Source organism: Monodelphis domestica, chromosome 1 (assembly GCF_027887165.1).
Source record: "Monodelphis domestica isolate mMonDom1 chromosome 1, mMonDom1.pri, whole genome shotgun sequence".
Classification (NCBI taxonomy): domain Eukaryota; kingdom Metazoa; phylum Chordata; class Mammalia; order Didelphimorphia; family Didelphidae; genus Monodelphis; species Monodelphis domestica.
In genome coordinates this window covers 446,066,618-446,079,595 of record NC_077227.1, presented here as the reverse complement: position 1 = coordinate 446,079,595, position 12,978 = coordinate 446,066,618, and the positions used below count along the sequence as shown (strand labels likewise).

The 12,978-nt window shown below is 31.7% G+C and overlaps 1 protein-coding gene across 3 annotated transcripts in view; it reads right to left on the bottom strand.

The window, feature by feature from the left end:
- Positions 1 to 12,978, bottom strand: part of HEATR3 (HEAT repeat containing 3) — a 45,955-nt gene that overhangs the window by 26,043 nt on the left and 6,934 nt on the right. For 2 of the 3 annotated variants that reach the window (XR_458239.3, XM_001371259.5), the window contains exons 3-7: positions 12,657 to 12,744; positions 11,072 to 11,184; positions 8,217 to 8,326; positions 5,990 to 6,130; positions 4,141 to 4,421 (exon numbers count right to left, since the gene is read on the bottom strand). Coding sequence is in view for 2 of the 3 variants with exons in the window: in XM_001371259.5 (XP_001371296.2) it covers positions 4,141 to 4,421; positions 5,990 to 6,130; positions 8,217 to 8,326; positions 11,072 to 11,184; positions 12,657 to 12,744 (733 nt within the window). In the remaining variant the exon portion in view is untranslated. Of the gene's footprint in view, positions 1 to 4,140; positions 4,422 to 5,989; positions 6,131 to 8,216; positions 8,327 to 11,071; positions 11,185 to 12,656; positions 12,745 to 12,978 lie in introns of those variants that run through there. The other variant, XM_056812268.1, reaches the window with a different exon arrangement.

The window sequence follows — 12,978 nt, the reverse complement described above, 5'->3', positions numbered from 1 at the left end:
TTTTCTCAGCATGAATTACCTTGGCTTTTCTATAGCAAATTAAAAGGATCAATTTCATTTCACCCACCTCCATGAAGTTATACTAAAGGTTAGATTGTTTCTGTGCCACTGAAGATCCTTGAGGGTAATATTAATTTTTTCAGAGAAATAAAATAGAGGACATTTCCTTCCAAATATTATCACAGACCTTTTTTGAGTTTCAAAATCTTTTTCAGGCTTCTATTTGTGGTCCCATTTCAATCTAAATAACATTTTTTTGATGCTTCAATTGAAGCTGTTGATCAGTTCTGGCAAGGGAACTGAATTAGCTGTGGCCTGTCCTATAAGTTTCTGGGTTGATTTGTGTTAATGTCATCAGGACTTACTTCCTTATAGAAAATTAATTATGAAAGATGTGTTCTAAGGTAATAAGAACAAAAAAAGAAAGAAAAACGTCAGTAAAACATGTAAAAAATGAGGGCAAGAGGAAGTTCAGAAGAAGATACAGATAAGGTTTTGTTAGTATTAATAAGCTAAAAATTTGTTTACTTTAAAAAGAAGCTATATGAGATAGATTCATGGTTATATATGGAATCCTTTTTCTATCCTTTATATGTGGAAATATTCATGTTGAGTATTAAGTTCATAACTTAAAAAAATTAAAGATTACCCTATCTTAAAAAAAAAAAAGAAAATATATGAGCTTGATATAGCAATCACTAATGCTGTCTTGAATGGAAACTAAAAAATCTTTAAGTTAATAACTCTTAATCATCTTTGAAGATAGAATAAATGTAATTTTTTCACAATGCTGTATAGTGTAAAAAAATTCTATTTAACATTAAAATGTAGTATTTTTTATACTTGCATTCTAATTTCTATGAAAATGATTAAAGTAAAATATTGAAATCAAACTATGAAGCCCTGATTTGATAAGAGCAGGAAATTGGTTCACTTTCCTTATGTTTCTTATCTATTTAGGACTCTTGATTCCCACTTCATGATTTAGAACATTATTTTCCAAATGGGAAAAAAACAAACAAACAACTTAAGCTGAATAGCTCCATATATACGTAGAGGGCTATAACTTTCTTAGGTTAGAGTGTATGTTTTAGTTCAAAAGAACTGCTGTATAAATTACTAAATAAAAGCAAAAGATATTATAACAACAAAGAATTTTAACATCAAATGTGTTTAAGTGACCTGAAAATAAAATTTGTTCAAGATAACCAAACTTTTTCAAAGTATAATGGATATACTGCTTCAAGAATTTAGGAACATATAGCAAAGGAGTATACTGGAGTTCCTAATTACAACTAAATGATATCTAAATAATTTAATTTACAAAACTGATTTTTAAAATAGAAGCATTGATCTATTTATAAAACCTGAAGCCTATGAGATTTTTAGGTTGATATAAATCATCTATTAAGTCAGTGATTGACACAAAACAAATATATTCAATATATAAGATTATATTGGTGGGTCATCTACTTCATGAATGTTTTATTGTTTGTGAGATATGTGTCTTCTATCATGACATGAACAATATAGAAATACGTATTGCATGAAAGCACTAGTATAACCGGTATCAGCCTCTTTACCCTCTAGGGCGAGAGAGGAGGAGAGAGGAACAAAAATCTAAATCCTAAAATGACAGAAAACAATTGTCAAAAATTGTTTCTATATATAATTGATAAATTAAAAACATTTTTTAAGATTACTTTGATTTCATGTTGACCAGAAGTAACTGATCTTTTTAAAATCAACAAAACATTTTACCTATAGTAACTCATTTGAGCCTCTGAGTAGTGTACGCAGATGATTATGTTCAAGATGAAGCCCAACCTCTTGTCCTTCCCTAGGATACTAAAGCTCAGGTATACCAACAGAAGAAATATCTCTGATAATTCTGTTGGTAGGCTCAGCCAGATAAGCTCCCAAATATGTGGCTTCTATCACTCCACCTTCCACTCTAAGTCACCAAGAATATGTATGGTTGCCAATTGTTGAATAAACAGTGGCATACTAACATAATGAATTACTACATTCATTGTAAGACACATTGAATGTGACAAATTCATAGAAATGGCAAATCTTTTATGTGAACTAATGAGAAGTAAAATAAGCAGAATAATGTAAACATTAATGGGTAGTAGAATTGTGATTAAATGTAATGCCTAGTCTTGATCCTAGAAAACTATTGATTAAATAAATTTCCATACTCTTGATAAGAGTGATGGGAGAAATATGTCTAGAATGTTGCTACCATCAGAAAAAGTGACTCATTTTTTCTCAACTGCTTTTCTTTCTTATGAGTAAGGGATAGATAGATAGATAGATAGATAGATAGATAGATAGATAGATAGATAGATAGATAGATATAGATAGATAGCTACACACACACACACATACAGGTTATATCAGAACAGAAAGATGGTTGGAAATATACATTGAAGAAAATAACCTATGTTTTTATTTTATAGGGAAGACAAATACTTTTGTTTAAAAAAAAAAAAAGATCACAGCAGGGATAGCTGGGTGGTTCAGTGGATTGAGAGCCAGACCTAGAGATGAGAGGTCCTAGGTTCAAATCTGGCCTCAGACACTTCCTAGCTATGTGACCCTGGGCAAATCACTTGACCCCCTTTGACTAGCCCTTACCACTCTTCTGTCTTGGAACCAATACACAGTATTGACTGCAAGACAGAAGATAAGGATTTTTTTTAAAAATCACACAAAAGAAAATAAGATTATTTTCATTACATGCAAATATTTTGCATACAAAAACATTTGTGCAAATAGGATAAACAAGAAAAACTGTCATTTGAGAATATAAATCTTTACATTATTGCTGCCATATCATCAAGCAAGCTTCAATCATTACTATTATCATTCCTCATTCCTTAAAGCAGTGGTTCTCAACCTCTCAATTTGTAGCAATGAGAATACATAAAGCATATCAGGTATTTATATTCTGAATAATAACTGTAGCAAAATTAGTTTTGAAGTAGACACCAAAATAATTTTTTGGTTTGGGGTCACTGCAACATGAGGAACTGTATTGCGGGGTCATGCATTAGAAAGGTTGAGAACCATTGCCTTAAAGAGAAAGAAACAAACACTTAATGAACTATATTGGAAAGGTGATTAAAGGACAGTACATACTGGCAAAGTATAATAATGAAATATAACACTAGAAAAAACGTTGTAAATAGTGACATAAAAGAACACATGCTAAGTTCTAAGAGATACAAAACAATAATCAGTCATTAATTCCTATTGTCTGAAAGAAAACTGGAAAACACTTTATGACAGCAGAAGAGAGAATCTAGAGACTAAAAAGGACTGGAAAACAAAACCTAATCTAATTTGCTGGTAGCATTATGTTTTGCTTTAAAAAATATGGAAGAATAAATTAATTTGAAGTCTTTTGATGCTTCTCTGAATTCTTAATATTTATTGCTTCTTATAAGGACAATAGCTTAAGTAGTAGAATACAAAATTACCCCCTCAAAAAATCAATAGTAATTCCACATAACAATAACAAAATCCTGAAGGAAAAAAGGGGAAACTGCATAATACTAGCTAACATTTATATAACACTTAACTATATGCCAAGTACTGTGCTAAGCATTTTATAATATTGCCTCATTTGATCCTCACAATAACCCTGGTTTGAAGTAGGTGCTATTATTATCCCCATTTTACAGATTAGCAAACAGAGGCTAAGCGACTTACCCAAAGTCACAAAGCTAGTAAACCAACTGAGGCCAGATTTGACCTCAGGTCTTTCTGATCTCTGATTCAGGGAGCAGCCATTCAAGGACCTAGTACAAACTATCTGGGAGAAAATATTGCAGAGCTCTATCAATGTCACAAAAGCATTTCCAGTACAACATCAAGCATCATTTAGGCCTGATTTCAATATTACCTCACCAAATGTTTTTCAATCTGTATTTTATGGGACTCTTTTGGGGGGAGAGGGCAAGAAGGGGAGTGGGAATGGGAATATAGCTCTAATTTTGTCATGGAAATAGGAGAGATAAAGGATTGATTTTAGCATTCAGTTTCACTGGAAAATCTAGAAAGTAAAGGAACATGAAATATTCAAAGGAAAGATTTGGAGTAATTGGTTTTAGCTGGCACCACTTAACTTACTGGAAGTAGGTCTGAAATGAAAGTTTTCCTTCTGACTTTCCTTTTGTGGGGAATTTCTTCCATTTCATCATCTTCTTTCAAAGTATCACCATTCATTTCCTCTGCTTCCTCAGTCTCTGTCTCTGTAGCAGTATTTAACCTTTGAGTTTCAGCTTCCTTCATCTGAATAACCACTTCCCCAATATCCACTTCTAAAACATCAGAGAAAATCTTTAGAAGTGCATTTATGGTATCTGCTTGACTCTTGGATGGAAGAATATCCTTTAGATTCCACACTGTTCCTAAGAAGAACAAATATAAGAACAATTAATTATGTCATTTTCCCGCTCTACAAATTCTACTGGCTTTGGATTGCTTCCAAGATTAAATACAACTCTGGTTGACATTAAAAGCCCATCACAACCTGGCTTTCCAACTATTTATTACATCACTCCTATTTATCCACTCTAAGGTAGAGTCAAACTGTCTTTTCCTGCTATTTCTCACATACAACATTCCATCTTCTGTCTCTCTGTCTTTACAAAGGCTATAACCTATGCCTACAATGAATTCCTCTTCTCATCTCTGCCTCTTAGAATCCCTAGTTTACTTCAGAGTATGGCTCAAGTGCCATATTCATCTATGTGAGGCTTTCTTTAGTTCCTCTCAAACTACTTTCTACACACTTTATATAAGTTTACATGTTCACATATTATCTTTCCCGTGACAGAAGGTAAACTCCTTAACGGGAGAGACTCTTCTGTTTTTATCTGTGCATCACCAGTGCCTAGTATAATGCCTAGCACATAGAACTTAATGCTTTTTTATTGAGATTTATAATCACTGTCATCTCCACAAGGTATTGGATACTTTTAAGAGCAGGTGTAATGTCAGCACTTGGCCTCATCACCCAATTCAAGCTTACATTAAATGTCAATAAGCTTCAAGTCAGTGGCTGTCTCCCTTTTATCACAAAGCTTTCCTTCCCTTAACAAAACACAATACCTTCACTTGATGTGCCTACATTTATTAGATAAGCATACCCAGAAAACACTAATCAAATTTCTTTTTAAACCAAACAAACTGTTTGCATTTCTTTTCCATCTTAACATGAGCTACCCTATTCAACAACATCTTATATTTCAAGAGTGGAATGGAATGTACTAAAATTTTGATGTTGTCTCTTCTAGTATATAGTTGTTTTGAAAATACACATTTTGATAAGCAAAAGTAAGTTAAACAAAAAGGGCAGAGGAATATAAAAAAGATGGCAATTATGAAAATGAATGCATTTTTCAAAATAGACATTTGGCTCATCTTACTGCAATGTGGAATCTATATAAAACTATAAAAAGCACGATACTCAGGAAGATAAGACTTAGAGGACAAAGGAGAGATACATTAAAAAACAAATGTGATGTAAAAAGAAAAGATATCAACAAAAATCATTTTTACTTTTTTTTTTTAAACCAGCCTCTGCCATTTCTCTATACAATGAAACAACAGGGTACATGGTAAAAAAGAGAAAGATCTACAATAAAATTATTGGCCATACAGCTTCAGTTTCTTCATCTAAATTCAGCAGTTAATAATTAAGAATAGAAAATCCGTAACAAGTTCTTTAAACAATTAATGAATGGAAGTTCATTCAAACTTTGACAAATTTTAAATGAAAGCTTCTCCTTAAACAAACTTAAATCCTCTAGACAAAGACCAAGATTTTCTGAAACATAAATAGAAGTCAATCCAAATTTTGCTTCTCACTATGGCATTTTAATTATTTAACAAAGCTATGATCTAGTAAAAAGTTCCATCTGCTCACATAAGATTAAATACATATACTATTCATTCCTTTATACTAAAATTATACCTGCCAATAATGTTTTCAGAAGAGTGTATTCCATAGAAGAGATAGGTGAGAACATTGCTGATTCTAGAACCTGTAAAGCCGGAGCACTGAAAGATTTTAAAAGCTCTGGGTTATCTTCTGTTACTGCTTGTAAACAAAATGCTGTGGAAACAAAAATTGAACAACTGAAATAAATCCAATCTGAATAAATATACAGTAACCGGACAACTTAAAAAGCATCTACATTTTTTATTTTCTCTAGTCATGTTTAGTTTAGATATTTATTTTTCTGGTATAAGTCTATCTACAAAATAGCAATATTAGCATGTTCCTTTAAGATAACAGGTACTAGAATGAATTACTTCATCACAAATAGTTCTATGAATATAGTCACATGTAAAAATATAACCGCATTTACAAATGGCTGAGATGTTAATATAGTGAAATCTTTATAACTCTTTTAGAGTTTTAATGACAATCCATTCCTTAAAGAAAGGAATCAGACCATAATCTGTCACTTGGATAACACTGAAGATAGCTTATTTCTAGATTGCACAGCCTTTGAGAGCTTGAGGCCACTTCTATTCAACAGAACAGAAACCAAAAGCACAAAAGGGAAATTTATCCTACATTTCTTTCTTGAAAGTCTCTTTAAGAGCATAAATGCCAACCTCACCCTACTGAATTTAAAAATTAGGGTTTTTTAAAAGCTTACCCAATAAAGAAACATGACTTTTTTATGTGAACTGGCTCTAATATACTGTTTCCTATAAATTCTGATATTTGTAACAATTCTTTTCTCCTTCAGAATTTAGTTGAATCCAACTATATGAACAGGTAAGAATGACAAACTCTAAGCCAGGAGAATTATATTAAATTCTAAAAAGAAAAAGAAATATTATATTAAAATTGAGGATATAGCCTAGTAGGATCTCTTCATATTTGCCTTGTTTCAAAACCAAAGCTTTAAGAACAAGTAAACATAATCCACTTCAATCCACTGGATAGCAACTACAATAGATGACATTTATATAGCACACTAAGGTCTTGAAAGTAGCATTACTTTCATTATATCATTTGAATCCTACAAGGTAGTTACACTGTAAGTATTATTAGACTTATTTTACAGGTAAGGAAATAGGGATGAAGAGATTAAATGATTGGCCCATGGTCAGACAAAGAACTAAGTGTAGGACTGAGGACTCAAATCCAGGCTTTCCCAATTCCAAGTCTAACACTTTTATTAAACACACCACACTGAAACATTTGGAATTGGCTCAAAGGATTTCAGTATGAAAAAAGGACTAGAGATGCTGCAATGATTCATTCTGTCAATAAATGACAAAACCAAAGATGTAAAAGACAAGATGTATTATATTTATTGTATTTATTTTATTGTATATTGTATTTTATTGTATAAGTGTTTAAGTCCCTTAAATTCATTTTTAATTAGTTACTATGTTGTTACTGTTGTTGTTTTTAAAGCATAACACCTGTAGGTGTAAGTTCCCTTTTTTAAAAAAATGTCCTCACATAGCTTTTTGAAGAGTGTGGAAAGAAATGTAGTAATCAATGAGAATTTATTTTAAAATTTCTTAATTAAAAACATCCTCATCAATATATTATTTCATCTCCATTTTGAGAGGAAAACTCAGCACTTTTGCCTGTACTAATTTGTTCCACAAACTTTTGCCCTGCTAACATCTGTTGTTGCCAAATAAAGAGTTTAAGTGGAATGTACCATATTCTTGTCAGGGAAAACAAATAGTTGAATCAAAGGGCAACTAAATGCTTACCATTCTTTACTGTAAAGGGGAGAAAGGAGCAAGGCAAGAGTTAATCAGGATATCCTTATTCTACTCCCAATCAAATATTACCGATTCTTCTTGCCCCCTATATTTATTTCTCTCATCTCTTCTAGGTTGGAAGAGGAAAAAACTGAATTGTTAGCTTTCTCAGTGACCATTCTTTAACTCTGCATAATCATAATTTTGTAAGAGAAATATAAATATCAAAGATTAGTGACTACAGTTAAAGATGGTAGAAAACAAGGACTCAAATTTTATACCTCCTTTTTAAAGTGAGAGTGGTGGTGGTTTATTCAAGTAAATACAATAATAAGAGCAAACTAAAAACTATTCCTTTTATACATTAAAGAATATAATAAATATGTAAACTCTATGAAAAATTTCCCTCCCCCAGACTATACTGTAAATACTTAATAAACCATCACTTTTTCTTCACTTACCTACTGAAATAGCCAGGTCAACATTGGTGGAAAACCTACTTAAATACTTTAATACAATCTCCAAGCACCCTTCTTTGTTGAATATAGATACTGCTCTACTACTGCATTCACTAAATTAAAGGGGGGAAAAAAAGTTTTACTATTCACATTTTAACATGAAAAAACCAAACACATATAAACCCACAATCTAGCAAATTTTAAAATGAGGTATCAAGTTTAAAATACTAAAATGACTACCTGGACTTATCATAGGAAACTGTGAAGTGAAAAAGGGTATAAAAGAAATAATTTTGAACACTACACAATTCAATTATAGTTTAAACATAAATTATATGTTCTGAGAGGCTTGAAAAACAATAATGGGGGGCTACTGGGTGGCTCAGTGAATTGAGTCAGGCCTAGAGATGGGAGGTCCTAGGTTCAAATCTGGCCTCAGACACTTCCCAGCTGTGTGACCCTGGGCAAGTCACTTAACCCCCATTGCCTAGCCCTTACACTCTTCTGCCTTGGAGCCAATAAACAGTATTGACTCCAAGATAGAAGGGTAAGGGTTTAAAAAAAATGTCCTAAAGTTACTATTCTTAATGAAGACTAAAATTGTCATTAATAAAACATAGCTACTCTATCAAAAAATTAAAGTCATATTCATATTATATCAACATCTACATCACAGAAATATTAAATTATCTTTTTACATATATGCAAGTACACTCAGAAAACCAACATGGTCTTCAACAAAAAAAACTCTAAAGTTGGGAATTTTTCTGTTACTTAGGCTACCACTGAATTCCTAAAGCTATGCCTTATTGTGACAAGTACATGGTCTTTGGTTCTTATGTCAGTAGTGTTTACTTTGGCATCTATAGATAAGCCTAATTTCAAAACCTTCTGACTTCTCACCAGGTTTGCAAATTTTAACAGAAATTCAAGAAAATACCTAGTGAGGTGGGAAGATTACAATCTCTATTGAAAGGATGAGCAAGTTTGACGAAACCATAGATCTACTGAAGTATTTTTAGAATTTTAATTTTATAAAAGATATGCCACATGTTCAATATGTATAAATTATTGTACTAGATGCTTTTGGACCAAAGACAATTATTCATTCTTTCAAGCTGATATATACTGTAGAGTTACAACAGATACACAAATAAGTATACATAAAAATACTTAAAAGGGAAAAAGAATACATTAACCAGAGGGATCAGTGAAGGCTTCAGAGTCTATGGCACCCTAGTTGAATGTTAAAGGAATATAAGGATGTTGAGGCAGATTGAGGAGAAAGTGTGTTCCAGGTATGAGGGATGAAGTCTTGGGTTGATTGCACTAAAGTAGATGATGTTTTGAATTAAATGGAACATTTAGTTGTTCAATATGACTACAGTGTAGTGTAAAGGGGAGTAGATGGAATAATATGAGAAGGGTTCAAATCCAAGGATAAGAAATTTATATTTTCTCTAAGAGGTCACTGATTGTTTCTAAGCAGGCTAGTTGATACATTTAGACCTATGGTTTAGGAAAATTATTTTGGCAACTATGAAGGACAGTCTAGAAAAGACAAACACTAAAAAGTAGGGAAATAAATTAGGCTGGTATAATAGTCTAGGTGAGAATTTGTTCTCTGGCACAAATTTTGAGAACTACAGATCACCTCCCATGTCATGACAATTTCATGTTAGATGCTGAGGGGGATACAAAAATAGTAGTAGCATTAACTACTTTCAAGGATTTTTTTTTTTGCTACTTTCTGGAGATATTTTAAAGTCTTCTATATGTAATTTACTCATTTTTATTAGTTTGCTAAATTTAAAATTCTTTCTTAACATGTATGGAGATAAGGTCAACAAAACAAGGCAGTGGAAAATCTGCATTTAACTTCCATCCTTAAATAACATTCTTTCTACCTAGCTTCCTCCAATTTTTTCCCCACAAAATAAATGCATCTACCACTTTTAATAATGACTCAATTGGGAAATATTTATAGGCAGCTTTTCAGAAACTTTTAATCCTTTACCACAGAAAAAGAAGTTACTCTTTAGGGTGAGAAGGTATGAAGTTTAAAAAAAAAGAGCAGTAAGATATAGAGAAAAAAATGAAGTATGAAAAAATATTTATTGAATATTCATCATGGTGTGTTCACTACCATTTCTACACTCCTATAAGGATAGAATGGAGGATCAAACACATAGTGTTTTAGTTACTGGGAGTGGTAGGGAGTGGGGTAGCAAGCTCTTTCTACCAATTAGCTTCAATCTTATGTCAAACTGTCTACTAGAATAATGTACCAGGAATTTTGTGTGTTTCTTTTTTTAATCTAGTTACCAAACTGATGCAACTATACTTTACCATGCTTGACATGTCAGATAGAGAATATCAGTCTGCAAAAGATCTGAAGCAGGATCATTACTACTGTCTTCAAATGTCCAAGGAGGTGTCATGTGGAAAAGGGATTATATATTATATTTTGCTTGGCCCTAAAGAGAAGTAGGACCAACTAGAACATTTCATGATCAATTATAAGTCAAAAATTCCCAACAATTCTAGTTATACAAAAAAGAAAGGTAAGGGGCAGTTCTACAAGGTAATGAGCTAGGAGAATGGGGTAAAGAGACAAAGTGAGGGTCAAGTTTCATTGCAATGATATGTTCTCCTGGCGACAAAAGTAACCAGCTCCAGGAAAAGAAAGGCTGGGAACTGGAAATGGAAGTAGTTGATATGAACAAAGAGAATAGGGGTTGGACTACACATAAGACCACTGTAAATTCCATGAAGGGGATCTAGTTTCCCAAAAGAAAAAAAATGGTAAACTAAGTAATTGTATTAGGAGTCTACTGTAAATGGAAAGATGCTCTTACCATATATTCCATAGCACATTCACAGCCTCATTAGCTATATCTTCGATATAATTTTTATTCAGATCTTTGTTTTTCTTCAAAGAGGTTTCATTGGAATCTAATCCAGCACTACACTGTAATCAAATGCTACAATTAGTTCCCTGTTTCATAAAAATATGAACAAAAAAACTAGTACGAAATAGAAAAAGGGATAAAAACTGGTGATTAGGAATGAGGTTAACATGATCTTGTGTCAATTTCAATGCAAGTCTATATCCCCTTTTAGGATAAAATGAAATATCTACAAGTTACAGTAAAATATGGATATAAAATAATTTTAATTTCAAAGAAAATTAAGAATTAGGTAAGAAGGTTCAAATCTGGCCTCAGCCACTTCCCAGCTGTGTGACCCTGGGCAAGTCACTTGACCCCCATTGCCTAGCCCTTACCACTCTTCTGCCTTGGAGTCAATAGTATTGACTCCAAGGCAGAAGGTAAGGGTTAAAAAAAAAAAGAATTAGGTAAGAAACTGAGATACAAGATGGAAAAAAAAACAATTTCACTAATTACACGAGATACTCTTTAAAAGGAATATAAATAGCATATATTATAAAAAATTTGTGTTCCTAAATATAAATTATTAAACATAAAAAACAGTAGCACAGAGGTAAAGCAAAATATTACAAACACCAGGTGAGCATTGAATTGTCAAGATACAACTAGATCATCATCATATGAACTAGAACTATCTTAAAGATAAGTTTTACTTTTTCTACATCATTATGAGGATCAATTTTTCAAAGACAATAATTTCACATAAAGGTTTTATGTTAGAATGATAAATTGAGGAGAGCAGCCTCTTAAGTCTTTTCAGTTGCAAGTCAGTGGAAGGTAAAGTTTTCAAAAACAAAAAACTAATGCCTTATTTGGATCAATTATCATAGCCTTCTCATAAAATGAAAAGCCAGGAATATGAAGAAATAGTATGTATGCAAACAGTATTTTTTTTATTTCTGAATGCTATCAAATAGGGTGATGTTAATAAATGAGAATTTATTGTTCATATTGAACACTTATTACAAAAGTTTATACTCACTACTGGCCAAAGATGCTAACTTTATATCAAACTATTAAATTAATTTTGAATTTTATATTCACATGTAATGACTTTAAATCTGATTTTAAAACATAAAATTGTACATTTTTTATAGTTTCTAGCTGATATTTATATATATATGAAATTATGTGTATATATAAAATACATACAACTATTGAAAACAAATGGTCATATTTACAACATAAAGTTTCTTTTTATGGTTAGTTATGTGTAGTTTCTATCTGGTTTTAATGTGTATTGATAAATTGTCAATTTATTAATAATGCATAAAATATATAAATAGATTAAAAAAGGTATGAAAAGAGAGCAAGTAAGATAATGAGTATTTCCCAAATCCCAAAGGATACTCTACAGAACTAAGTATCTACTTAAATAACGAATAAACTTTTCATCTTCACAAAGAGGAAGCTACATAAGTTTATATTTTCAAAAAGTTTATAATTTTAGACTGACATCCAATATTACCAAAATATTTTTTAAAATACATACCTCTTTTAACAGTGCAACAAGTGGTGTCATGATGTCCTTAGTAACCATGTCATCACAAACTTCAAAACCTCCACAAGCACTGAGATTTCTAAACAAGGAGTTGAAATTATTACATTCTATTCTTGGATTAAGTGTAACATTATGTGGCTAACTCTACACCGGAAATATTCATATTTTAAATGGTTCTTAACTTATTTCCTAAATCACATTGTAGGTGGGAAAAAGACAAGCTAAAGAGAACAGAGAAATGGATAGTAGGATGATAAGGGGACTAAAAACCATGCCAAAAAAAGACTAGGTTTTTTTTTTTAATGAAAAACAG